This window comes from Cuculus canorus, chromosome 2, assembly GCF_017976375.1.
Source record: "Cuculus canorus isolate bCucCan1 chromosome 2, bCucCan1.pri, whole genome shotgun sequence".
NCBI lineage: Eukaryota > Metazoa > Chordata > Aves > Cuculiformes > Cuculidae > Cuculus > Cuculus canorus.
Genome location: NC_071402.1, coordinates 141,441,617 through 141,468,261, shown reverse-complemented (window position 1 = coordinate 141,468,261; position 26,645 = coordinate 141,441,617). Strand labels below are relative to the sequence as shown.

General features: G+C 37.8%; 1 protein-coding gene across 2 annotated transcripts in view; it reads left to right on the top strand.

Annotated features, from left to right (window-relative positions):
- Positions 1–26,645, top strand: part of PIP4K2A (phosphatidylinositol-5-phosphate 4-kinase type 2 alpha) — a 112,038-nt gene that overhangs the window by 38,063 nt on the left and 47,330 nt on the right. For both annotated transcript variants that reach the window (XM_054060126.1, XM_054060125.1), the window contains exons 2-3: positions 25,160–25,257; positions 26,341–26,437. In XM_054060126.1, coding sequence (XP_053916101.1) covers positions 25,160–25,257; positions 26,341–26,437 — 195 coding nt within the window. The remainder of the gene's footprint in view (positions 1–25,159; positions 25,258–26,340; positions 26,438–26,645) is intronic.

Genomic DNA, 26,645 nt, shown 5'->3' with positions numbered 1-26,645 from the left:
GCCTCCAAGGACAGAAGGTGGAATGCTGGAGCATATGAATGCTACTGTTAGCTGCTAGTGAGCTGCAGAGTTTTAAAGAAAAACAGGAAAGGCTGCTTAAAGTGGTAGTACTCTGCATTTTTTCTATAGAAAATGTGATGGTTTGGTCAAGTACCAGAGGACACAAAATACACCTCTGTTTTTATGGGTTAAAGGATGTAACAAAACCAGCAAATTCAGTATTGTCAATGAAAAAATCCTATATAAGCACAGTCACTATCCTAAGAAATACTGAGTCATTTGTTTTGTGTTATCCTCCTCTTTTAAATTATGTGCGTCCTTGTCAGAGAAGCATCTACAGCTGATCTGACAATAAGTGGTTAGCAATTAAATGGATCCTTTGGTTTCTACTGTGCTGTTAAGTTGGCATGGAAGAGAACAGGGATTCTTGTGATATTGTATGATCTCTACAGCTCAGGATCGTACTGATATACTGATCGCGCCTTATTGTGCAGTAGCTGATCAGAGCAGCATATTCTACTTCTCTTAGCCTACACTCATCTCCCATGCTTTAAAAAAAAAAGCCACTGCATCTTTCTGAGGTAATTTCTGAATATTTTCCTTGTCATTATTCACTTTCTTGCTGTACCAGGACTAGCTGCAAGAGAGCGGTAAGGCCAGTGACAGTGGTTGTCACTGTTCCAAAAAAAATCCAGCAGCTCGGAGTGCTCGATGGTGTGGGAGGTAATCTCCCAAAACTGCCCTCATCCAGCAGCCTCACATGAGCTGCTTCCTTCATCAGTGCTGTAGGAGGAATAGCAGTCTCATCTGTATTAATCTTAAAGTTCTGGAAAATGGTGCTTTTTCCCCTAAAAGAAAAGAAAATAAGTCAAACTGTAACTAGCCCGTAACTTCTTCTGATGGTGAGACTGGGGGCTAAATTCTGCTGCATTGTATTGTGCTTGCTGGTAACTCGCCCAAACAGTAATGGGACTGGGATGAGCTCTGAAAAGCCTGGGATACCCAACTGGGATGAGGTTTCAGGAAGAAAAGGAATTTCCTCAATGTCAAAGAAATTGTTCCTGTAATGAACAGTCAGCCTCTTACCTATGACATGCCTAGTTTTCCTTATCAAAAAGAAATAGTGTTGCGAAGCTTCAGAAGCTATGTTAATTTCATTTAACAGGTACTTGGTAAGACAGGACAAAAGACAGGTCTGCAATATTTTGGTATATTGTCTGCTTTGAGTTTCCTAAACTGTGCTTAAATATGAACATATTAAAAGCTGTAGTATCAGTAGTTGAAGGCAGATGCTACCACTCTATTTTTGTCCTAATTCTCCTTACTTTGCGATTACCCTAGCAGTGAAAGATAGCATCCAGCTCAGACTTGGTTTTAGGGATTTCTAATACAGTTACGAACAGTGGTGTGTCTGCGTTCAAGGTGACTGTGTCAGTAACTTGGACCAATCTGTTGCCACAGTTAGTGGTGTAACCACAGGGGCAATGCATGCTTCTGTGCTTAGTAGAAGTGCAAGCTTTATAGCTGCTGGGATGGGTTTTGTAGCCTGGGTGGGGCTGTAAGTGGGCAGCATTTTGCTGCGGTGCATGTGTGGGCTGATGAAATATGTACGAGCTCCCACTGGATCTGTCTAGACCCAGGTAAAATTTCAGGTCTGATAAGGTGAAAATCACTTCCATATATGTTCTCAGTCTTGTGACTTGCTTCCCAAGTGCTGCTGGAGTAAACCTGAAAAACTGGCCTTGTGTTTCTGTGTCTCATTGAAGACCTGCTTTGGATTGATTTATAGGATCTGAGCCAGCTGGGAAGCTTTTAACGCATTTTATATTTTCATTTGGGGGAGGGGGCAGGCTTTTAATTACATTTCAAACTTCCAGAAAAATTAGTGTTAGTGTTAAATACAGAATTTTTCATGAGACTCTCTGATTTCATTCAGGGAAATAGGGTATCTTACTGTTCAAGGCTCTGCAGTTCTGTACCATTTAGTGTTGTGCTGCCATAAAACACTGAACTTCTTATCAGGCACCAAGACATAACTGCTTAACAAAATATGGTTTTCCTAGTACTAATCATACATTACGGTTACACTCTAGGCAGTCTAGAGCTTTAATAGCAACCGGTAAATGTGGTAAATGTGGTGGTTCATAAAGATCTTTATTTTATGTCTTTTCAAATAATCATAACTTATCTAGACAGGTAAAGCAAAAAAATGAATATACTCCAGATAGAGCACTACATGCAAGTAATAGTGATTTGGTGCAAACATTTATTTTTGTTTGAGGGGTGCTTGGGTGGTTGTGGGGTGGTGTTTTGTTTTTTTTTTTTACTGTAGAGGAAAAGCACACCTGCATTTCCTGGCTATCCAGAGATATCACACAATTATCAGATACTAGAGTCTATTGCTAGCATTCTGTTTCAACTAAAACTGTCAGGATAGGATGAGAAGAAGTAGTTCTATGAAATAAGTGTTTAAAAAATTATAGGTAAATCACAGAAAGCTTCTGGAGCTTCAGAAATTTACGGTGGTACTACGCAACTTCCGCATTTATAACTTTAGTCTGACAAATTAGGCTGTTACAGTCCTGTCTCATTGGTCTCCTGATAAAGTCCCCTTCAATTTGAGGCAAGACACTAGTTATTTAGGTCCAGTTGATGACTTAGCACTAAAAATAAATGAATGAAAAGCATTGATGTGGGCAGAACAGTTGCCACGTGGTTATGGTATGGACCGCTCAGGATGAAATACTGAACAACAGTATAATATTTTGCTTAATTCACTGCTTGCCATCATGCCATGTATCCCATGACCCCACTTTCTTGTGCCAGCTTTGGTACTGATCGGGCATGTTCATGGGTCATTACAGGGTGCTAATTCACTGAAAGAAGAAGGGAAAAACCACAAGAGTTGCTTATGTGGCTCAGCAAGAGCCAAACCCCTGGTGGGGACTTGCTGTGGGTGAGGGGGAGAAGCACAGATGAGGGAGCAACAGACCTACTTAGACTGCAGCTCCTCACCTTAGTCAACACAAGACCAAAAAATTTGCCTTGATGTTAGATAGAACAGACGACTTGTATGGAAAGCGGTTTTCAGGAAAAAAAAAAAAAGGTGCTTTGAGGGCTCTTTGTCATTTCTTCTTTATGAGGCTTTAGGATTTTTGTTGTTCAGCTTATAGAAAAGCAGTTAAAATTAATTCCAAAAGCACCTGACTTAGCTCTTCCTTGCAATAACAAGATTTGGGTCAGAAAAATTTGGAACAAGAATAATGTTCTTTTCTTTTGAACTTCCAGCGCTTTACTTACAATGCAGAATTGCCATTTTGCACGAATTATTGGTCAGTCTCCATTTGTTTCCTTTCCATCACTGTGTATGAAAAGCCAGGTAACATTCTGTTGGTTTATTTATTTAGAATCATGCACAACTACAAAGATAGTTCGGCAGATGATGTGCCCAGAACAACTTCTGACTCCAAAAATAGATGTTTTGAGTGTCATGCTGATATCTTGGGGTTTGCCTGGGTTTTTTTGGCTTTCCTCCTTCCTGTTGCTGAGTTTTTTCTATCCTTCATTTAGTTTCTTTCTGTGGTTCTTGGCTTTCTTCCTGTTAACCTGTCAATGTCAGTGGGATTTTCCATTAAGTTTTTGTAGTTTGAATACTGCCACCCAGGCCTTATTCTCTTGGATATAGGGAGGACAAACACTTGAGAGTCTGATTCACCTTTTTTTTTTTCAATGTGTTTATGAGATAACTCAGTAGACATCAGTGCAGGTGGTTTTGATCACAGCTTTTGGAATGAAAGGACAGTCAAGCCTGTGAACCTCAGCAGAAGCTTATAACATGATGACTGTGCATCTTGTCTGGTATCAGGAGACACCAGAGTCTGCTGCATTTCAGTTGAGATGCTCATGAGTATAGTTACTTCAAAGACAGGAACACTAAAGGGTGTCTTCATCACTGCTGCCTGCCCAAGCATGTAACTCCAGGTTCCAGTCAAAGGCACCTTTACTTGCAACATCTTGTCTTTAAAATACCTGTCCAACATTGTACGTTTCATACTATATTAGTTTTTCTTGAAACTGAATATTGAAATCAGCATCAATTCTATTGTGAAAAAAACAGTAACGTTTTTTCCCTATTAGATAAAGCCATTATTTTGTTCTTGTCTGTTTGCTTTAAAGGCTCTGGCTTGTTTTATCTTGAATCCAATATCTTGGTGTGACATTTTGGAGAGAGGGGAAGGCTACCCATGAAAATACTACAGTGGTACTAGTTTAATCTGTTCAACTTTCCTTGATTCCTGGTTGTTCAGCAGAAAATCAATAGATTATTTTGGAAGAGACCCTGACATATACTTAAAAAGGACACTGTTGAGATAAGTCCCCATTCTTGAATACGAGGAAGTATTTTTGAGGAATCTTTCTTCTGACTGTGGACTTTTGTACACCGTTCATAATATTGCTCACTCATCTTGGTTATGCCCACAACCATGTATTTATATATCACACCCAGTCCAAGGCCCACTGCAGAGTACAGTTTGGGAGGGAGTGGAGGAAGAAAATTGAGGCATTTGGACTTAAATCCCACGATGCCTAAAGACAGAGATCTACTAGAGCTGTAATGCTGGGAGGTGGGTGACCACATGTTGTGAATGGAACCTTCTCCTGGGGTTACTCTGGTCTTCCCAACGAGCAAATCCAGGCTGTAATCAGTGAATTATTTGCATTGCACATTGAAACTGTCTTTAGTGCTTTATCATTGTAGCATACCTCCGCTTCTGTTAATATAGATTCTGCTTCTGGAAGCTGAGTGCATTTTGATTTTTCCAGAAAAAGTAAACGGTGGTTATTTTTAGCACAAGCCTGCTTTCCAGGTTGCTGTTCATCACCATGTTGCTAAATGGCTCCTCACAAATGTGGGAGCAGGTTTTTTGTCTTTGCTCTTAGGATATGTCAAGTCCTTCCTAAAGGTACGGTTAAGCTCCTTCAGTTCATTAACTATTTCATGGGTAATGCTCCTGTTACAAATAAATATTTTCATGTCATCCTTGGATGACAGCACTGTTCATTTTTGGTAACTCAGGTTTCCTAACTAATAAACAGAAAAATATCAAACTTGATGTGATTATAGATTAAATAATGCACCCAGGATTTTATATTTAAAGTATTTTGGAGCCTTTCTAAAATTACAGTGAAAGAAGGGGTGAATTAGTGTATGAAATATAAAAAAATTCACATGAAATATATATAGTAATAATTATATACTAATTAAAGAGTTAGACTCCACCTGAGGTAGAAGTCCTCTGAGATGGTTAAGATTTTAAAAATTAATAAATACCTTTGTGCTATAAATGTGTTTGCTAATTGCTCTTTCCAGTCTCGGATTATTTCTGCCAATGACTTTTTTTTTTCTTTCTTTTCTCTGCCAGTCCTTTTATTAAAAACTGGATAACAACCTGTGGCTAGTTGTAAAATACAAAGCATCAGGAAAATATTTAGGAAACTTAATACATTGATTTAAAAAGAGAACAAAATTCAAGCTAGTAACAGTGTAAATGACTGATAACGCAGATGTAGACTTAGTGCCAGGAAAATATCGTCTCTCAATAACACTGCATATTTCATGCTGATTGTGTGTTGACAAGGCTCGTGCTTGTATGCATCAAATTAAGTGTAAGAAGCCATAGTTGAAAGCACTTGCCCAGGTTTAGTTCTCACAAAAAGAGTAGCTGCTCACAGACTTTATGCTTTTTGTGTCTTTTCAGCACTGATGGTCTGAGGCTTTTCACCTTTGCATGTGCTCTTTGCTATTCACTCATGTGACTATATGTATTTATATTCTCTGTGAGGCAGAATGTATTCTGCATAAAAGTAAACAACATTTATCCTCAGTCTCCAAAACTTGCTCATACTACATAGTAGTTCTCAGTGAGTAGGTGCTTCACAAATATTTGATGAGCAGAGTAGCAAAAGAATGACAAGTGGAATCCACCCTGTCTCTACAGTAGCAGATGCCTAGAGCTAAATTAGTCATCCTTGGCTCCACTTGGAATTAACGCAGAGAAAGAGGTGCTTTAAGAGCATTGTCTTATGGCCTGTTTTAAACCCTTGGCTATGGCAAAATCAATCTGGGCTCAGTTTGTTGTTGACTAGAACAACATCATGCTAAGTGCAGCTGAGTCTTGTGCTTTAGTTCATGATATTTCCATCGTCAGTTCAGTTCTGTTTTGTGTGAGTATTGCTGTTCTCATGCTTTATTAATAATTGCAAAAACTATTTACAGCTGTAATGATTGCCTTAAAGCAGCCTAAAATTAAGTCCCTCAATCAATGTAATTTCTGTCTCAAGAAGATGAAAGTTTGCTGAAAAAGGATGGAGGAAGTAAAGCGAAATGAGTGAAAGGTTACTTAGGTGTCAGCCACATTTTTTGTAAATAGAGAGTTACTAAAGGCTGATTTCAGTTGGAATGGGCTAAGAAGAGAGGACGTTAAGAGGCAAGTGACAACTCAGTATGAACACTTCAGGTGCTTCTTGGTCGAGGTACAGCTGTGAGCTGGTAACACACGCTGGCATCCTGTGATGCTCTGGCACTTGAGAGCAGCAGCCGCTTCTTCCACCCGGGGCCAGTCCTGAGCCCACACCTGTCACAGTCACGTCAAGCACAAAAACCTTATGGCCAACCTGGAAGCAGCTGCTGACCAGTCATGAGTGCTTCAGCCCCAGGTTCTTGCCCCTGTCCCCAGCACAATAGTTTGTTGGTATCTCCTCTGCACTGGGCGGTCCCACACTCATTTGTCCGTCATCATGCTCTTCCTTTCTTAAGGGGGCAGCGTTAGGGGATGGGAGTGGGTTTGGGGGTGCTGCTGTGTCAGGTGCACACTGCCAAGTTTGTGTAGTGCTGCCAGGTGTGAGGTGCATCTGGATTTGGGGTTTGTTCCTGAATTTGGTCAGTACTTCCACGTCTGAAGGTTATTTCCAGGGTGCTGCTGGTTGAAAGCGGTATCTGCTCTGGTGGAAATAAGCCCTGTGCCTCCAGCAGTGCGTCTCGTCAGACGCTGGGTGCCAGTGCAGTCACACTGTGCACCTAGGGTCCTTGTTCCAGCAGCTTGGGTACCCAGGGGGCCACCCTTGAGAAGAATGAGGAGGGCACCCTTGGATGTTTGTAACTTGCCCTGTTTGAAGTGAAATTGCGTCTTCTTAAGAGTACTTGAGGATAGTACACACCATGCTGCCTGCTCTGTCTTGGGGAATGATGCGTTTCTGTTTGTAGCGTAGCTGTCTTATTCCTTCTCTGGAATCTCTGGTGCAGATCACTCAGGGCCATTGATGGAGGCTGATTTTTGTGTCATCCCAGCTATTTTGCTTGGCAGCACTGCAGGAGAGGAGCCAAGCAGCGGCTGCTCCACGGCCAGCTGTGAGGACAGCCACGAAGGACAGAGGCTGTAGGAAGTCCCTTCCCAAGTCCAGCTGAAGCACAAGAGGTTTTCTGCCAGTGGAACTGCTGTGGCACTTGTATCATTTGGCAAAGTCTGACTTTTCTTGGATTCACCATTGAGTTGTCTTGTTGCTTATTGTCACAAAGCACTTTGTCAGACAGCTGTCTGGTGAATCAGGCTGCCAGTGATGGTTCGCTATCTGGATACTTAGAAACAATAGAGGGATGTAAGTTGACATTTTTAAGCTGGATGGAAACAACTACTTGAATTTATTGCGTGTCTCAGCACATGTTGATGAAGGGGTTAGAGGAGAAGCCTTATGAGGAGCAGCTAAAGTCACTTGGTCTATTCAGCCTGGAGAAGAGGAGACTGAGCGGAGACGTCATCATGGTCTGCAGTTTCCTCACAAGGGGAGGAGGGAGGAGAAGCAGATGCTGATCTCTTCTCTCTGGTGACCAATGATAGGACCCGAGTGAATAGCAGGAAGATGTACTGGGGAGCAAAGGAAAAGGTTCTTCACTCAGAGGGTGGTGGAGCACTGGAACAGGCTCCCCAGGGGAGCAGGCATGGCATCAAGCCTGACAATATTCAAGAAGCATTTGAACAGTGCAGTCAGACACATGGTTTGAGCGTTGGAGTTGTCTTGTGCAGGGGTAGGAGTTGGACTCGATCCTTGCCAGTCCCTTCTAACTCGGGACGTTCTATGATTCTAAGTAAAATGCTTTGGAAGCGTCCCCATCTCAGCTAGCGAACACCAGACTTTTTCTTGGTTTTGTTGCTTGCCAGGAGACATTAATGCAAGAAGGGTACTTAAGCATAGGGTTCAGAAGCACTTTGTTGCCAAATTCAGCCTGCTATTCACGTATATTAGTAGTGTAAAGAAAGAAGGCAATCTGTAACTCTTAGCAAGGTAAAAAGCAAGTTACATAAATTTCTTTGTTGAAACAATTCCCTTAATGTTTCAGATATTATTTTCCTCTTTATTGTACCAAATGCTTTCAATATACTTTTAAAACATTAACAATAAAATGGATGCTTTAGAGGATAAATTACACTCATAATTTTTCCTAGCTTCTATAAAACAATAAATACAGTAATTTGTGAACTCAGAAACGTTTTTCCTTTAAGCACTTCCTTTTCAAAGAAGCTACTACAAAAAAATTAAAATGACCAGTTGTATAAAGATGGGATAGATGCTGTTAAAGAGCCACATTTGAGTAATTTTTTACTGCAAAAGCATTTTGTCTTTCTCTCTGAATAAAGCATTAAGTGCTTCTCATGGTCTGGACTTTTCACTTCCTCCAGATTACTCATTGTATCAGAGTTCAAATGTATAGTCTGCTGAGATGGTCTCAGAAGCTGGAAGAGAGTTAGTTATAGCAAATTGCTCCTTTCTTCAGGGGTGAAAAAAAAAAACCAAAGACAAAATATATAAACCTACCTTACATCTGGTGACTGTTGTGAGTTGGAGGTTCTGAAAGGCAGACTGGACAACAGTGTTTTTAATATAATTATCACATTTTTTGCACTATTTATTCTATCAGGTGATTCTCTTAAAGTCAAAATTCATACTCTCTAAAGTTGTTCCTGTTTTCTGTTACTGGCTTTTTAGTATTTTCCTTAGGCTGTATTTCTCTGACCGGTAATAAACAAGACTTTTGGTTTGCAAGGTATCAATAGTCAACAGTAAATTCATCACTTAATGCTAACTTATTTACAAAAGTATTTGCCTGATACATGAGTTGTGAATTTTTAGTTTCACTATAACTGACAGTTTTCATAGGAAAGATGACTCTGTAGTACTTAACACTATGTCAGTTTGAAAACTTTGACTTACATAAATCTCACAGGTAAGGTTTGCCTTCATAGTCAAACCTCAATCAGAAACATTGTCCAGCTAGCTCTTGGGAGTATAGACTTCCCCGAAGTGAACAAAAATCAAGGGGAGCTGTTTCTGTTGGGTACATCTGAAGAATCAGACCAGAAATACTCTAATATGGGCACCCAAAATCAGTGGAAGGTTGGGTGCTGAAAACAGAGGTGCACCAGCCATGCTTCTAATGAGGACATATTTCTGACAAGCATAGCATATAGACAGGAGCTGCTCTGTGTTTGCTTGTGAAGCCATACTCCTTCCAAAACAGCTTGTACGTGTGTCTCCAGCTCATGAAGTAAGCTACAATGGCAAAAGTGCAATTTTTTGCTGGCATAAATGAGACCTCCATGGTGGTTTACTTTTCAAGTGCAGAGCTAGTTCCAACTGCATCATGACCTGAATAAAACCAGTGATTTCCAGATGGCAAAGCAAAGTGAAATATTATGAGAATATAGCATGCTGTATACACTTCTCATGTATACTAAAACCTTGAAAGAAGTAACTCTAATGTCTTTCTGGGTGGTAGTAGTCCTTAATGTTGCTGTTGAGGAAACTTAGCTACTTTCCCTGTGGCATTCATCTGAGCTAGTCATATTCAGTTCTCCTTGACATATTCTATTTCATTAATGAGTCACTAACAAACAAAACTTCTACAGAGGGGGATAGGGTATCTCAGTTCTTTGTAAATACCTATACATTGGTCCCTCTACAGAAGTCTGTTTGCACTGCAGGTGACGCTCGGGGCCATTGCTTTGCAGGAAATGCAGGACCTTTCCTCTCCCAGGTGGCGTACAAACTGAGAGGAAAATACTCATTCTTGCTTTCTGAGTCTTTTCAGTCCTGAGTCTGGTAAGCATACTCACTGCTACAGTTAGAGGGAACACAGTGCAACAGCATCTGTTTATCCATCATACAGAGATTAATAGGAGACTCTTCTTAGCACCGGCAAATATATGGTATGTTATTTTAGAACGTGTATTTCTTTAGTATTTTCTTTGACGGTATTTCTGTTAGTGTTTGAGGTCACTTGAATCAGACAGGGCTGTATGAGTCATTGTTATCCCACTGAGTTTACACATTGTGGTCTAAAACATTTCTCTTTACCTTTCTTTTTACCTTTCTTTTTTTTTTTTTCTTTTTCTTTTTTCTTTTTCTTTTTTCTTTTTCTTCTTTTTCTTTTTCTTTTTCTTTTTCTTTTTCTTTTTCTTTTTCTTTTTTCTTTTTCTTTTTTCTTTTTCTTCTTTTTCTTTTTCTTTTTCTTTTTCTTTTTCTTTTTCTTTTTCTTTTTCTTTTTCTTTTTCTTTTTCTTTTTCTTTTTCTTTTTCTTTTTCTTTTTCTTTTTCTTTTTCTTTTTCTTTTTCTTTTTCTTTTTCTCTCTCTTTTTCTCTCTCTTTTTCTCTCTCTTTTTCTCTCTCTTTTTCTTTCTCTTTTTCTTTCTTTTTTTCTTTCTCTTTTTTCTTTCTCTTTTTTCTTTCTCTTTCTCTTTTTTCTTGTCTGAAATGTGACCCTAGAAAAAATGATCTGAAGGTCATACATAACAACTATAAACCTAGGCAGAAATAGAACGCACTTCAGAATTTATTAATTTCTTCAGACTTCGAATTTCTACAAACCTAGCCTTAAGTTCTTCTTTTTATACTTAGAGTCACCTGGAGTAAATGTATGTTTTTAATGTGGTGTCCAAGGTAGGATACCTCTGGTTTACATTTGATTAAAAAATGCAAAGGTTGGTCTAAGTTTTCTTTTATATTGAGACAGTAAATTTACTTGTGAAAAACGTGTAAATATTGAAAACTTGTCATACTGACTTGAATTGGAGAATGACAATATTTTAAGACTTAAAAAGAAATCTAATTGCCTTTGTTTTCAAGGATGTATACTTTTTCAGTCTTGCTGAGGCTTAGTCATGGCAGTTCTTAGCCAGGCATGCGAGATAATTTAGTTTTCTTTAGTACTTCTTAGCAGTTGTATGTATTCTTGTTGTGAATAGATAAAATTCTGTTTACTTGGGAATTAGAAAAATGTCATCCACTGAGGTTCCAAGAGACAAATACACGTCAAACAAGGCTCTCCTTAAGTGACCCTGTAGGGCTGAGGCATAAGACTATAATGAGTTTTAAAGCAAACGTTTAAATTAAAATGAAACTTAAATTGGTAAGCAAATGATTTTTGATAATATATATCTAATTTTAATTCTGTTTTGCATTCATATTTAAGGAAGTGAGTACTGTCCTAAGTATATTCTTGACAGTAGGCTGGCAAGTCCTTTTTTTAACAGGAATTCTTTTGAAATCACTTCTGTCAAGCTCCATCTGATAAATTGCAAAGCAATGCACTAAACTGGCATTCTTTTTCCTAAGTTAAATAAAACAGCAACCTTAAATATCCTAGATCCACAAAGTGGAAAATAAGTTAATCAAAGCAATTTTTATAATTGACATAGTATTATATTTTTAAAACAAAGGGAGTATTATCTGAAGACTAGAACCAGTTCAATTCATGAGCATGCCTTAAGATTTTAAAACTATATCTCATTTTCCATAACATTTTTTAATTAGGGGACCAGAAAAGAAAAACAAGTCTTTTTTCTCTTTTGACTCCCAGTTGGTTTCTCCATTCTGAATGACCTGTCTGTTCAACTTTGTTAGGTGCATGAGTAGAAATGAAGAAAATGTTCTGCCTGCACCTGAAAAACAACTTAGTTACCCAAAGCTGGTTTTGCAGTTCAGCAAACTGATTTTTTTAAGTACATAAATGTTGGCAGCATTTCCAACGTGAGAGGGTACAGGTCAAAAGCCTATAGTAGTTCAAACCTTTTGCTACAGTTTAGCCCCACATGGCCAAAACCGTGCAGTTGAGCCTCCAAAATCTCTTCCTCCCCGCACCCCAGAGGAAAAATGGGAGAGGGAAGTGAGAGGGAAAAAAAAGACTTAGGAGTTGGAAACTAGAACTACAGCTATAATGAAACGATAATGATAATGATGAATAATTGGAAAATGATGAATAATTGGAAAATAATAAAATATATACAAATATATGAGATTGCTCCCCCAGCCCACCCCTCAATGACTATACGTCAGCACAAATACTGCAAAGCAGACATGAGGGAATGGGTCCACAGCTTCGAGGAAGCTGGACTCGAGAACTGCATTCAAGAACAGACGGATCCAGGATCAGGAGCAACCTGACAGACAGGATCCTCACTGGACATCAGCCCTTGTGCTCTCTCAATTTATACCAAGTATGACGTATATGGGGTGGAATACTGTTGGTCAGTTTAGGGTCACCTGCCCTATTTGCGCCTCCTCACAGGTGCAACACCCTTTCCATACCTTTTCCGCCAGCTTGAAGATGGCCTTGGTTGAGTATAAGCATTGGCCTTCTTGCTTACCAATGCCTTGTGTTATCACTTTAGTGAAGAACACTGTCTCAAAAACATGCAGTTAGCTTTCACAGAAATGAAGTTACTTCACAGCAACTGAGGCACAAAACTGACTCTAACTTACCTCAAACTGCAACAGCTTTTCAACTAAAGAATTGCAGAAAGAAAGTTTCTCCACTGCCCTCACTGTCCTGTGACCTGCAATGAGGGTGATCTGCAAAAGTGATACAAATAAATAAAAATCCTGGTTTGGCTTGTGTTTTAGGCTTGGTTCAGCATGTGACTGACCACATACTCATGTAAGTAAGCAGAGGAAAAATGATGTTGCAAAAGCAGGAAAAAATAGGGGAGACCAGAAGTGCTGCTTCTGGGCATGATGTTGGCAGCACTGACTCGTTTGAAGCACAGGCCTTTATATGTTTTCTTGAAAACACCCATGGCTCACTGAACCTATTTTCCTCTTGAGTCCTCTCTTGTGACTAGGTAGAGGTCTCTCTTCTAGGTTTCCTGAAAAATATGCTAGTGTCAACTGTGCATTTTCAGCCAAAATTTGTATAAAATCATAAATTATTTCATAAATAATTGGGGCAGAAATCAAATGCAAGAAAAGCTTACAAGCTTGAAGTAGACACTTTTAATCCATCCTAGGTTTTGTATCTTCCCTGCTGGCAGAAAAAACACAAGCATGTTTCTTCACTTGGTGTATGTATGCTTGCCTCTGAAGCCTCATTGCTTGGAGGGCCATCACCTTACTCTCCAGCCACTCCACCCTTTTGCCACTGTAGAAATGACCAGTAGAAATTAATAGCTGTCTTGTGTGCAGGAAGTCCTTTCATTGGTACTGGTTACTGTTGTTTCTCATTTTATCATGCATTTTACAAGGTATGGCTGCTTTTGGTCTCAGTATCCTTGAGAAAAATGGCAATAACTTTTATTGTGAGTTTCTCTTTTAAAAAGAAAAAAACCATTTTTTCAGTTCTTTAGGTTTATATTCAAACTAAAACTAAGGATAGTGTTTCCTTTTTTAACATTGTTTTTAAAGAAATATTTCTTAGTAAGACTGCAAATGGAAAAACAAGTATGCGTGCATGGGAGAATGTGGAGAGCATAAGGGTGCGCATTCCAGATCACCTGTGCTGGTGCAGTGATGTAAAAGCAGCTGGGAGATGAGTTAACTGGCCCTTGTACTGTGCAGGCAGCCTGCTCATGCCTCTGGAACCAAAAATATTACTCAGTTTGACACTATGTCTCTTCAGAACTTCTAATATGCAATATTTGCTCACTGTGGATGCATTGTTCAGAACTCTCAATTTAATTTTTTTTATTTGCATTGGAGAGTTTCCTGTAATAAGATTAACATTAATGGTTGAAAATGCATCTTGGTAGCTCTGGGCTTTTAAAAATTATTTTTCATTTTTACATATGCATATGTGTGTGTGAAATATTTATATCTGTAGATTAAATTGTTGCTTAAGAGGTAAAGTAAATCTGTTAAATGTTTTTAATTTGGATTTTTAAATATGGAAATAATAAAAAAGATAGCTTTCCTTTCTCATACTATTCATCAGCAATGCACAACCTGAGTGAAATGTCAGTCATGAAGGGAGAGTTTCCGTGGGCTGGTTCTGTTCTCTGGGTCCTCGAAATGTAATTCTGGAGTGCAGGAAAAGGAATGAGTGGCAGCTGGTCAAATACTGGCACCACCAGATAAACGTTGGAAAATGTTTCTTGACTGGATTCGAAACAATGTTACCATGGATAGCATAGTAGAAACTACTACCCAAAATTTCCTGTCTTTACAGTTTGTTTTAGTCTTTATTGTTACAGTAAAAGTGATGTTTTGTTGTTTGCCGTGTTTACTGAATGACGGAGTTTCAGAATTCCTGTTTGATCTCCATTCAGAGGCACCCGTGACACCACTGTGTGTTCAGATTAATGGCACTAAAACCACCAGAGTTGCTTTTTATTTATGGGCTATGACAAATATAAATAGAAAGCGGATTTATGTCCTCTTGCCTATTGAATGTGTCCTATTGTCCCCCTAAGCTTGTGAAATCCTCTGGTAACAAAAGTCTGACCTGTAAACTGAGGAAAAAGGTCATGTGATTATATTGCATTGCTTTTAACAAATTATATTTTATTTCACATCAACGGATAAAAGAAGATATTTACCTTGAGTTGTTTAATCATTTCAACTTCCAATTTAATCAGACTAGGAGAGAGATGGGACTTGAAAGTCTATGAGGCGCTGGCAGCTCTGCTGCACCCTCCCCTCATACCCCTCTGCTACGACAGGAAGGCTTTCTTTCTGGGGTTATGAAATACCAGGCAGTATTTAAATAGTCAGCCTGCAGCAAAATGAACATTACAGTTGTTATATGCGAGCAGTTAATATCCAATAAGTAACGATAATAAATCCATGAAATTTTGTATATAGCGTTACTGCCAAAATAAATTGGATCCTCTGTGGAAAAAAGATATCCAGAGCAGAAGCAAAACCCCAGCTCATTGTAAACGCTCCAGGATTGCATTCTTTCATAAATGCCAAACAACTGGTACATAAACACACAGCATCAGTAGCAAGAAGTTGCAGAGTTTGTTTATTATATATGTAAAATAAGTATTTTTAATCTGTCAGAAGGGGCGAGTAATGCGTGTTTAGGAACTGTATTTGAAAGAACAAGGATTTCTGCCTTGATGACCACAGAAGAGGTGGACAGGAAAGTGCTGTAACAATACTTCAACCATCCCAAGTGGCTGTTCTGAGGTTGCCACCCAGCTCAGGCTCTTTCTAGTTTCCTTGGGCCCTGAGGCCCTTTTAATCTCCTCCCAGGAGCTGTTGCTCTGTTGTGGCGAGCAACAACTTCTGCTTTTGCTCTGACAGTGTTTTTGTAAACCGAGGCCATAGAGTGGCTTCACATAGCAAAAAAATGTCTGAGTGGCTTCTTGATAAAATCTGGAAGACTGCTAACGCTCGCAGGTGAATACAGACCGGTTAGCCTGACCTCAGGTGTTATCCTTCCCTGAAGGAAAAAATGACATAGTAATTGCAAGAGGAACACAGTGCAACCGAGAAGCATCAGGGAGATAAGGACGGGATTTCTCTAAAGAAAGGAAATGCAATGCTGACCCGTTTGGACTGCTAGTATGATATTTCACATGGTGCTGCACAGAAAAATTATTTCTTCTCCTGGAAGATACAGGTTGAAAGCTAAAAAAATGTTTTACATGAAAGCTGACACAGCAAGTTCTGTTGTGCTCTCTGATTACTCTGTGTGGTCCGTGCTACCAAGAACAGGTGCTGTGCCGCTTTACAGAACAGTTAAATACTTATAGTATGACCTTCGTGTACTTGCTTTCTGGTGTCACTTGTGTTCAGTTAATTAACTTCATAAATCACATTTATGTAATGCAAGTGGTGTTCCTTCTGTTTTCAGAAAACTTGCCTCACAGCTTCAGCCTTCACCTGGTCCATAGTCAGAAATGGCTGGAAGGAATCACCTCAATAATAACATATTTGTGAGGCTGGAATGTGTGACAGCGCATTAAAGTGTACTATGAAAAGGCCTATTCACAAGTTGGTCTTCCTTCTCCTTAATTAGTAGTAATAATAAAAACAACAACAATTATAATGATAAATATATTGCCTTTATTATGCCAGTGTAAAAGTAAACAAAACATTTGGCTTTTCTGCATTTTTTACTACTTCTGAGCAATAATAAAGCCTGTCTGATACCTTAAATTGTTGGTTTATGGCATTTACTGTGCAGCCATCCCAGTTTGTCACTTTTAGGCAGCATGCTCTTAAAGCCTTTATCTTTATTAAGCAGCTGAGATACATGTGTTAAATGTGAAATTGTTCCTTTAGGTTTCTTTTCTCATTATACTTTACTTTCTCTGTTGAAGAGAATTTTTTCTATTGAATTTCATTTTACAGTTATAGCATTCAGGTAAGTCTACAGTATCTCTTTATTTGTTCAAGTGCTTACTGGGATTTAATGTTTAACTGCATGGACTCATTTTTCCTATTCAGAAAAGTTATACTTGGAAAGTACTATCTTAAAAACTGTTATAAGAAATAAGAGTCTTTTAATAGACTGCTTTAAGTCTGTTTTCTGTTTGGTTGCTTGGTCAGTTTGGTTGTTTTCCAAATCTGAATAACATGATTCATGGAATATAAATGTCATTTTATTTCATTTTGTTTCTGCTTGCTGAACTCTCCTTCCAGGATCCACAACATATAATTTAGAAAATAGAACATTAATCTGTGGGTTGGGTATTACTTTCTATGTAGAATTGAACTTATTTTCGTTAAAACTTTCCTCATGTCGTAAATAAATGCTTGGTGCCTCCTAGCATCCTCCTCATTTTAAGTATTCTATTGCAAAGCTTTCAGGACAAAGCCAAGTGAACTAAAATTTATCTGTTGCCAGATGAACATTTTGTTCTTTAATTAGAAAAATATAGACCAGATTGCTATCTGACCTTGTGACAAAAATGTGTATTTTAAATCAGTATTTCGAACAATAACCAAAGATACCTCATGCAATGGTAGATTGTACTGAAGTGCCTCAACATCCCAGCATACAAACTGAAGTTTAAAAAAGATGACTTGAGATATTTCTGCTCAAAAAATAAAATGTTTTGTTATCAGTTTTGTGACAAGCCCACTAGCTAGCAGCTTCCAAATTGTTGCGTTGTCTTGTCTGAGCTGTATGCCTTGTTTTGTTTTCTTCTTAACCATTAGCAAACAAGGATGAGCTCATGTGTATTGTGTGCATCACAGTTCGTCCAAATCTGAAGGACCTTCATTGCTTTACAGTTTCCTTTTGAACTGAGACTGCACTTGATTTTTGCATACCATTTGGTACTCAAAGTGTTCTGCATGTCAAAAATCTCCACCATGAATAAGTCACAATTTTATTACTCTATTTTCTATTTTGTTAATATGTAGTATCTTTATACACAGTATTGCATTTGTCCTAGATTTTTAGGAGGATGGGGGATTATCGTGACAGGCATTATATCTGAGCCGCTTAATTTATGATCGGTCTTTGATTATTTGGCACATTATGAAGTGTTAATTTTTGCACTCATTGAAAGGTGTAAGCAGATTCACAGGATGTTTAACCAAATCTGTAGAAATGGGGCTTTACGCTTGTCTGACAGTATACAGCAGCTGTTCTGGATTCTCTAGGCTTTGCAAATGTCCAAGAGACTTGAAAACTTGCATCAAAACATTTGTAAAAGGAATGTGATTTTGTTGCTTTTGTTGTAGGGTCCTTAAACATTGTAACTCCAAACTCTCTGAACAAGAGTTGATAACCAAGCTATGAAATACTTCATTTCGATTTGGGGCCCTGATATTCTAAATTTAAAGATAAACACAGATAAATAAATGCTCTTTAAAACCGTTTTCCCCCTCTGTTTTGTGACTGTATTTGGTATTTCACAATATCCTGTTCAGAGCATTCTGGGGTATGTCACAATATCCTGTTTTCCATGTGGATGCATGTACTACAAGGCCTTCCCTCCCCAAAGTTATCCTTCTACTGTTGAAAGAAGCAACTATAAAGTCTGATGAAAATGTCTGGGGTTTGTTGTGAAATTTTTTATTTTATTGTTTTTAATTCGAAGTCAGAAAAGTCAGAAGTCTTTTAATTCAAAGACTTCAGAAAAGTCTTGCTACTTTTTTTATTAAAAAATAAATAAGCTGTAGTTGATGTGCTCATTTCTCAGAATTTCTAGATCCATGAAGTGCATTTAATATTTTTGGCAAGTATTTAAGATATTCTGTGTTTAGTACTTTAGGAAAAGTATGTCTTTCTGCATTAGGACATTTGAAAAACATTTGGTTTGATTGGGCCTACTTTTCTAGCATTAGACTATGATATTACATTGAAACCCAAGAATTTAATGACGGGTATCACCTGAACTATAAAAACATGAGGCTGCTCTAGTAATTCCTAGTAGATGTTTTGAGACACGTAAAATGTCAGCGTCTATTACTGTGGCAGCTAGGTGGGCTTTTATGTTGGTTTGGGGGTTTTTTCCTCTTATACCTTGAATTAAGGTGATCCTAAAGACTGAGAGAAAGTTAAATACTTCACCCTGTGGTTTTTTTTACTCACATAATTGCTTTAATTTCAGGACTTGTTTCGGAATAGGTGACCAGAAATTACTTACAAAAGAGAGGTCTCCTATGCAATTTAAACTCCTAGCCCATTGTGTAGTTAATTAAAAAAAAATCTGGATAGATAATTTTTAACTTGTGTTTTTAGGGGAAAATAGATGAATTTTTGTGTGACTGAAATGATGAAAACCTCATTTAAAACAAATTAAGGAGTACTTTGCTGAACTGATTTATTTCTCTACAGCAGAACTTAGCTTAACCTTTTATTTCTTTTGCAAGAATGGCTTGGAGTGTAATTTAAACTGTCACATGACATTTATCAAATGATGGGTTTGCCCTGTAACAGGCAAATGTCTTCCACAAAATTGATTAGCTGCTGACCTCATCCACCCTTTTCAGACCCTTCAAGGTAGATTTCAAAGAGTTGTAAAATAATCACTTCACTTTCAGTTTATACTTCAACACAAGGCATTTACTGTCCCAGTAGTGATACTGTGGTGTGTTCCACATCTGGGAAAGAGGGGATGTAAACGCCTGCCTATAGCTTTGCCTGTCACCATCCGACCCACTGTGCTTTAACCTAAGCCCCTACTCCTTGCAAAATTACAGCAGCTTTTGAAATGGCTTTTTACAAGATAATAGAGTGAATAAGATTAAGAAACTTTATCGTCTATGTGATTGTGCTCTAATGATCAGGAAAATGTTGTTTGGTAAGACCTGAAGGGTTTTCAGTTATCAAGAAGATGCCAGAAGAATGAAGGATAGTAGTCTCCTAAATGTGAAATTTCAGACAGAAACAGTTTTCCTCTGTTGCATTCTTATTCTTCAGCCATGTTTTCTAAGAGCAATCTATTAGAAGCCAATAGGCTTGTGTTTGTAAGCATTAACTTGGCAGTAAATGAACTAACTGTGCCTTTGAAGAAGTCTGTGGCCCTGTCGAAGTCATGGCGCTGTGTCTGAACGATAAGTACTGTCTGGTGTATTTTTCTTTTCAGAGCTCTGTCTGAGTTTCCCTGCCAAAGAAGAAACTGAGATGTAGAAAGCAAACGATGAACATAAAATTCTCAGAACTGCTGGTGGTGTTAAAAGTTCAATTCTATTTTTAGATCTCAATTATTTCTTTCTTCCAAAGCCTATTCCACTCCCACTTCTTCTAAAATCTGTGTTTTAAAATACACAAATTTGTGAAAAATGCACTTGACTTTCTCTCAGAGTAACAAACCAGCTGTGTAGCTTGTTTGTCTCAGCAGGTCAGACTGCTGTGCAGTAGGTTTTGGTTCAGAGAGTTGGGAGATAAAACAGAGCTGAAAAGTAAGTAGCTCTTCCGCAACTTCATCCTCATCTAGCACCAGAGGGAGCTGGGATTTTCCTGTGTGTGAAACAGCCAAGAGCTTTAACAGTGATTGAGGTGTTTTATCAAGCTGTTTGGTGTGAAAACATCTAATCCTTCTGAAGGTTCAGCCAGGGAGTCTGTCTGGCTGATACATTAAATAAAAAGGAATCAGTATCTATGCTGCATATTAAAGCTGAGATATTAAATAGAAGAAACCATGTACAGAACGAAGGCTTTGAATAGGAAGAGAGTTTAAAAAGGAACCTCTAGGCATTGCTAAGTAGTCTGCATGTGATTTGTGATGTGTTTGAGATGAAATTTTGGACATTGATGTACAATTTTTGATGTTCGATTTTTGTATGGGGGTTTTGTTGGTGGTGGTTTTTTTAAATGAATAATATCAGCTGTAATGTCTTACACAGGTTTCTTGCTGCAGCATTGTAGTGATGGGCATGAGCTTGTATCTGCTGGAGAACAGGATCATTGTTCTGGCTTCTCTAGCTAAACATGCAATATATGCTGTAAATTGCCTTTATTATATGCTGCTTAAATATCTCGTTGTCTGCTTTGCATACAAGCAGTTTATTGCTGCTTATGTTCTGACAGAATGAAAACTAATGTTTAATTATGCATTGCCCTAGTAATGTAGTGTTTAGGGTGAATGTATCTGAATTAAATAAGGGCCATTAATAATGCCTAACAATTTATGATATATTCATTGCTTGATTTCAAATCATATAAATTAGCGAAGCTTATTTGAAATGTCACCAATATAAGATGGCTTCATGGGAACACTTCTCTGTGTGCTAATTTCAGAATCATTACCAGCTGAGTCTTACTATTTATTCAATGTCCAGTAGGCTTTTATTAGTCCCTTATTTGCAGCTTAATTACAACCTCTGTTTTCCTGACAGTGTGAATTCAATCCTAAACCTGCAGGAGCAAAATGAGTTGCAATCAGTCGGGTTTTTTGCCTGAAAGCCTCCTTTTGCTTCCCCCCCCCCCAGCTCCCATGACTGAGCCACAGCTCTGAGCAGATCACTACAGCCACAATTTTTTGTACCATTTGTTTAAAGGGGTGATGCCAGTCTAACGCTTTTTAAATTGTTCTTCCTTAAAGCTTGTAAGTCATGGGGTATTTATACATCTCACCTAATGGCCTAGTTTTATACCAGTATCACAGAAGATACTGGAATGTATTACTTCAAGGAAGGTTTCTGGGTCACTTACTAATATCTTATGTGCATGAGTTTACAGATGTTATTAATAGACATGAGGTATTTATACATAATATGCATTGTTACTGTGCAACTAAAATCTTAGTCATTCATATCCAAAATAATCCATTCTCTGAGGCTATTAGATGGGATTTAGATTCCTCAAAGATACAGTGAGCATTGTCTCTTTTAAATACCAAGACTAATTGCAGCAAAATGTTGTATTGGCAACAACAGATCAGGGCAGTTAAAGGATATAAGTTGCAGGACTGAGAATTTTCTGAGTATGATGCACGTGCATTTATTGTAGAGGTGCTATTAATGTGGGTTGTCTTAGAAGTAATTAAATGATTGTTTGATCCTGAGTCCTTAGCAACAAGTCAGTCCTCTGTCCAGTGAGCTCTTTCTGCTTCATTTACACATCGTGATTATCTCTTGTGGGAAATTATTTCTTGGTTATGATTTTGTTATGTTCAGAAGCACTCCTTAGAGGAAAAAGGCTTTTTCTTATTTCTTACGTAATTATTACAGCTATTGTAACACAGTTTCTGTTGTAACTGGGAATACTGAACTTCCATCCTCATAGTCACATTTCATTTGCTGTTGTTAAGGAAGTTAGCTTCCTTAGTTAACAGGCAATGTGAAGAGATGCACATAATATTTGGCAAAGGCATCACATAGATCTTACTTGGAATTTTCTGTCATGCTTGGCTTTCAAATACAGAAAAAGCAGCAAAATTTTCATCTGAGATGAGTTGTAAGGCTTAAAATGTCTTCTTTGTGTTTTATATTTAGTGTCTTTTAGATGTGATTGTTTCTTTACACGGTGATGGCAAAGTGGAGAATTGATCCCTCTGACCTTTCCCTTTTAGCTTTTCAAGAGCTGTTTGGGGGGGAGGTTTGGATATTGTTTCTTCTCCCTCCTCCCCTGCAATGTGGTTCCAGTTTCCACCAATATCTAATGACACGGGTATTCCTTTCTGTCTTGTGTGCACTTTCCAATCTGGCCTCATCAAATATATCCGAAAAACTACTATTGCACAAAGAAGCAGACCTTATACTTGAAAGGTTTCAATTAATTAATGGCCTGTGCCGCTGGGACATGCCATTACTCAGCTGGTGTGCTATACCAAAGGTCATTTCTGCTGCGTGTTCATCACTTGCTTTTCTGTTTTCCTCTTCTACTAGAGAGGAATTCTCTAAAATATTAGAGAAATTACTTTTACATACCTCAGAGATGGATGAATCTCAACAACTCACACGCCCCCCTCCTTGAAACCAACACCCCTCAAAAAACCCCAAACCAAACCAAACAAAAAACTCCAAACCTTCTGTTAGTCTGCTTTTTTTTTTTTTTTTTTTTTCCCCTCTTCCTGATTTTGGGAGGAGTTGTACATTCACATCTTGTGGGGAACTTCCTAGGAGAATGATTTTGGAATTTTTGCTGAGAATAGAAGTGTGCAAATGTGAGCACATTTGACTATGTTATTCTGTTATGTACATGGCATTTGAAAGGCCTACAGGTACTGTTAGAACTGTGCCATTACAGCACAAATTTAAATATTCACAGCATGAAAGCAAATCTGTAGGTGTACCCAGAAAAATTTTGCATCAACAAATTAATAAAGCAAATGCATATGAAAATTTGATCAATGCAATTTTGGTAGTCTAAAATCCAAATCTGCAAATGAGCTTGCTGTTACTGTAAATAATTGAAGATCTGTTAATTCAGCATTATTGACAGTACTCAATGAAAGGTGTGAGTCACTTTTGGCTACAGTGTACATGCATGTAGGTCTGTTATCCCTCTTTCAAGCATGGAATTTGTTGTACAGTCTGGGAATCTAAAAGAGTGGGTAGTTCTGGATAAGTAAATCTGAAGTTTCATATCTCCAAGTAATATATCTACTTGTACCTAGTTTTATTTGTACAACAGCTAGACTAATTCTGCAGACTCATGAACCTGCCTGGTGGTTTCAGGATGAGATTGATGTACAGCAATATCAACTGTAGTAGAGAGCATATATGTTGGATATAGTATTTTTTGATCAAAGTTTTGTTATTTTATGTCATATTTAATGAGGTGTCAGCATGATTTATTAGGTTTGTGCAGCTGTGCCTTCAAAAATTTACTAGAGTTTCTTCTTTCTCTCCCTTTGGAAGGAAGAAAGTTGTTCTACAACTCTGAGGAGCAGAGCACATTTAGCCCCTCCCAAACATCTTTCTGTTTCCTTTCTCCACTGCTATATAATTGCCATACCTCTGTCTAGAACTTTTCAGGGCTGTCTGAAGAAGCATTCTGTAAACTGAACTCCACAGACTTTTATCAGTTTTCCTGTGGGCTGCAGGGATCTGAATAATAAAATTGAGACACGGCAGGGAACATTACTGGGACTTTAAAGTACTGAAAAGTGATGAGGCTGCCTGCGTGCCTTGGTTTCTTTCGTTTGTTTAAGAGCTAAAAGGTTCCTCACTGTTCTCCTATTTTGTTTAACGTCATTTCTGCAAAAGGTCGTACTTGCAGTGAGTGCATTTTTCCCTCCACTATTTAGAACACATAGCTGCTTCAGTGACGTTTTCTCCAAAAGCCTCTCTTAAGCAGAATAGCATTTACAGGCAACTAACAGCTTCCTAGTTGTAAAACAGTGTTGGATAGGTAATGCTAAGAGCGGAGGAGCACCCCTGTGTTGCTATATCCACCCCTAGTGTGCATTTGTATTCATATAGAGTGAGTTTTCCCTCTAAGTCCCGTAGAAAACTGCTGAAGCAAAATGTGCTCTGCATGAGTAAGAAGGTTTGACCGGGTAAATTGAGATGCGTGACCAGGGTAAGAACATAGATAGAATGTATGTCATGGGTATTTGGTGACTGTTATTGTAGTGGGTATCTCATTTGTTATTTGAAAGCAGCACTGCAAGCTAACAATTTTGTCTTAGTTTATCATGTTTCAGTTAAAAGTTACTGAAGTAAGGATAGATTAATACATGCAATAACAAAAACGTGTACAGACTAGGTTGTGTCTACATGTATCATAAAGATGTGGTCAGAAGTGGATTTCAAATATATATGAATAATCCTAATCTTGAGAAGACTGACAATATTTATTTCAAAGCTGGAAAGAATAGGTGTTGTCCATAAATATAATAAATAAGGAAAACCTAAGAACTTCCATCTCTTTCTAAGCAAAAATCTAGCTATTTAAATTTTGTCTGACTTGATCAAAAAATGCCTGAATACTGTGACTTGCAGATAAGGGTTCTGTTCTACACTAGTGTGAGAACAAACCCCTGCATGTCGAGCCCAAAGTATGTGCATTCACATGCAAGCAAAATTTCAGTTTATTTTCTATAAGTAGATCAAGACACAGACATGTAAGACTTATTCCTAAGCTGCAACAGTAAATAATAATTTGAAATATAGAATTTGAATTACCTTTTGAAAGTTTAGCACAACTGATGAAACAAGAACGGTGTGTTGGGATTAAAGACCATTTTGCTGGCATCCTCACTGACCTTCCGTAAAAAGTACACTCCAGGTGTGCTTTGAAGTACTTTGTTTTCTGAAACTAGTGTAAAAATGGAATGCCGTTTCTTCTTTTCCGAAGTGTCAATCTTGTGATCGCATTTGATCTGGAAAGAATAAAACTGGGTTTGCATCTTCTTTTACTTGCATTCACTCCTAGTACGTATACACAAGAACAGTAGACTGAATAACATTTTTGTATTTAAGACACATGTAGCATCTTTGCAAAGACTAAATATATGTGCAACTAAATCTCTTTTCTCTAGATTAATGAACTGAGCCATGTTCAAATCCCTGTTATGTTGATGCCAGATGATTTCAAAGCATACTCAAAGATAAAGGTGGACAATCACCTTTTCAACAAGTAAGTACCAGTAACAATTCTTTGTAGGAGTGGATAGTGGCAGTGATATTTTATGAAGTACTATGAACTCTGTTATTTTTCAGTTCATGGGACTGAAGTTTCGATGATTAAGTTAATCCTGTGATAAACATAACCATCTGTGCTGTTCTGAAAAGCAACAGCAAGGGCTGCTGGGTAGTATTTTACCTCCATATGGTTTATTATTGCCTTATGAGTTTCTTACATATTGAAGGTGATCCTTTTGGTGTGATTTTTTTATGATTAATATAAGCATTTATTTGGATTTTTTAAAAACATAAATACATGCGCATGTACTTTATATTAAATTAAACATTTGAAAAAGAATGAGAATTTAAGGCATATATCAAAGCTGAATAATGTTCAGCTTTTTACAATCCATAATACAAATAATACATATTACAAAAACATACCAATCCTATAGAAGCTCCAGAAATATTGAGACCATTCCATCTACGTCTCTTAAAAATAAAATGCTCCATGAACAGTATGTACAGACATACAAAACTATTAATGCTGGTTTGTATATGACCTGAATTTTATTCAAGAACATGTTTGGAAAAAGGAAGAATTCTGCTTCTTTTCTGTGGCAAAGGTGAAAATAACTTTTCTCATGTATAGGTTTGAAATTAACATTAGGATATTAAAATTACCCCTGCACTGAGTGACTCAAATTTTCATGAAACTTTGGCACTGTCAGTACTTTCTGGAGTCACAAATGGTATAATAATTATTCTGTAATCCAGACATTTTAGGGCAATGGAAAAGCATTCATTTCTGCTCTTGGGTACAGGTTCCAAAGTTACCACAATACACTTTGTGTTTATTTCATCCACTTATGTTGTAGCTTGTTAGAGACAAATATGTATAAATTTATTAATTTTTGTAAACAAAAAGAAAATAATATGGTGAAATCTAGTCTCATTGGAAAAAAGGAAAATGTTAGAAGAGAGACTGTAAATCTCTATTCTCTGCCTTTTATGAAAAGAATTGAGACAGAATGCTCTAGAATTACTTATAGCGTATGCAGGTGAATGAAGTTGATTTGCTTTAATATTCTTTCAGAGAAAACATGCCAAGTCATTTCAAATTTAAGGAATATTGTCCAATGGTTTTCCGCAATCTAAGAGAGAGGTTTGGAATTGATGACCAGGACTTTCAGGTAAGTTCACTTTCAAAGTGCTTAAAGTGGTGATGTATACAAATTGTAAAGATTAATAATGATGCAGTTGTGAGCAAGCTGGCCAATGTGCTGAAATAAAGTTCTTTTATTTTTGTGTAAGTTGGAGGAAAACAGAGAAAAAGAAGACATTCTTTCTACTCCTCTCCCTAACTGCCCGCAGAACATTTCTGTTTTACCTCTTTGCCTG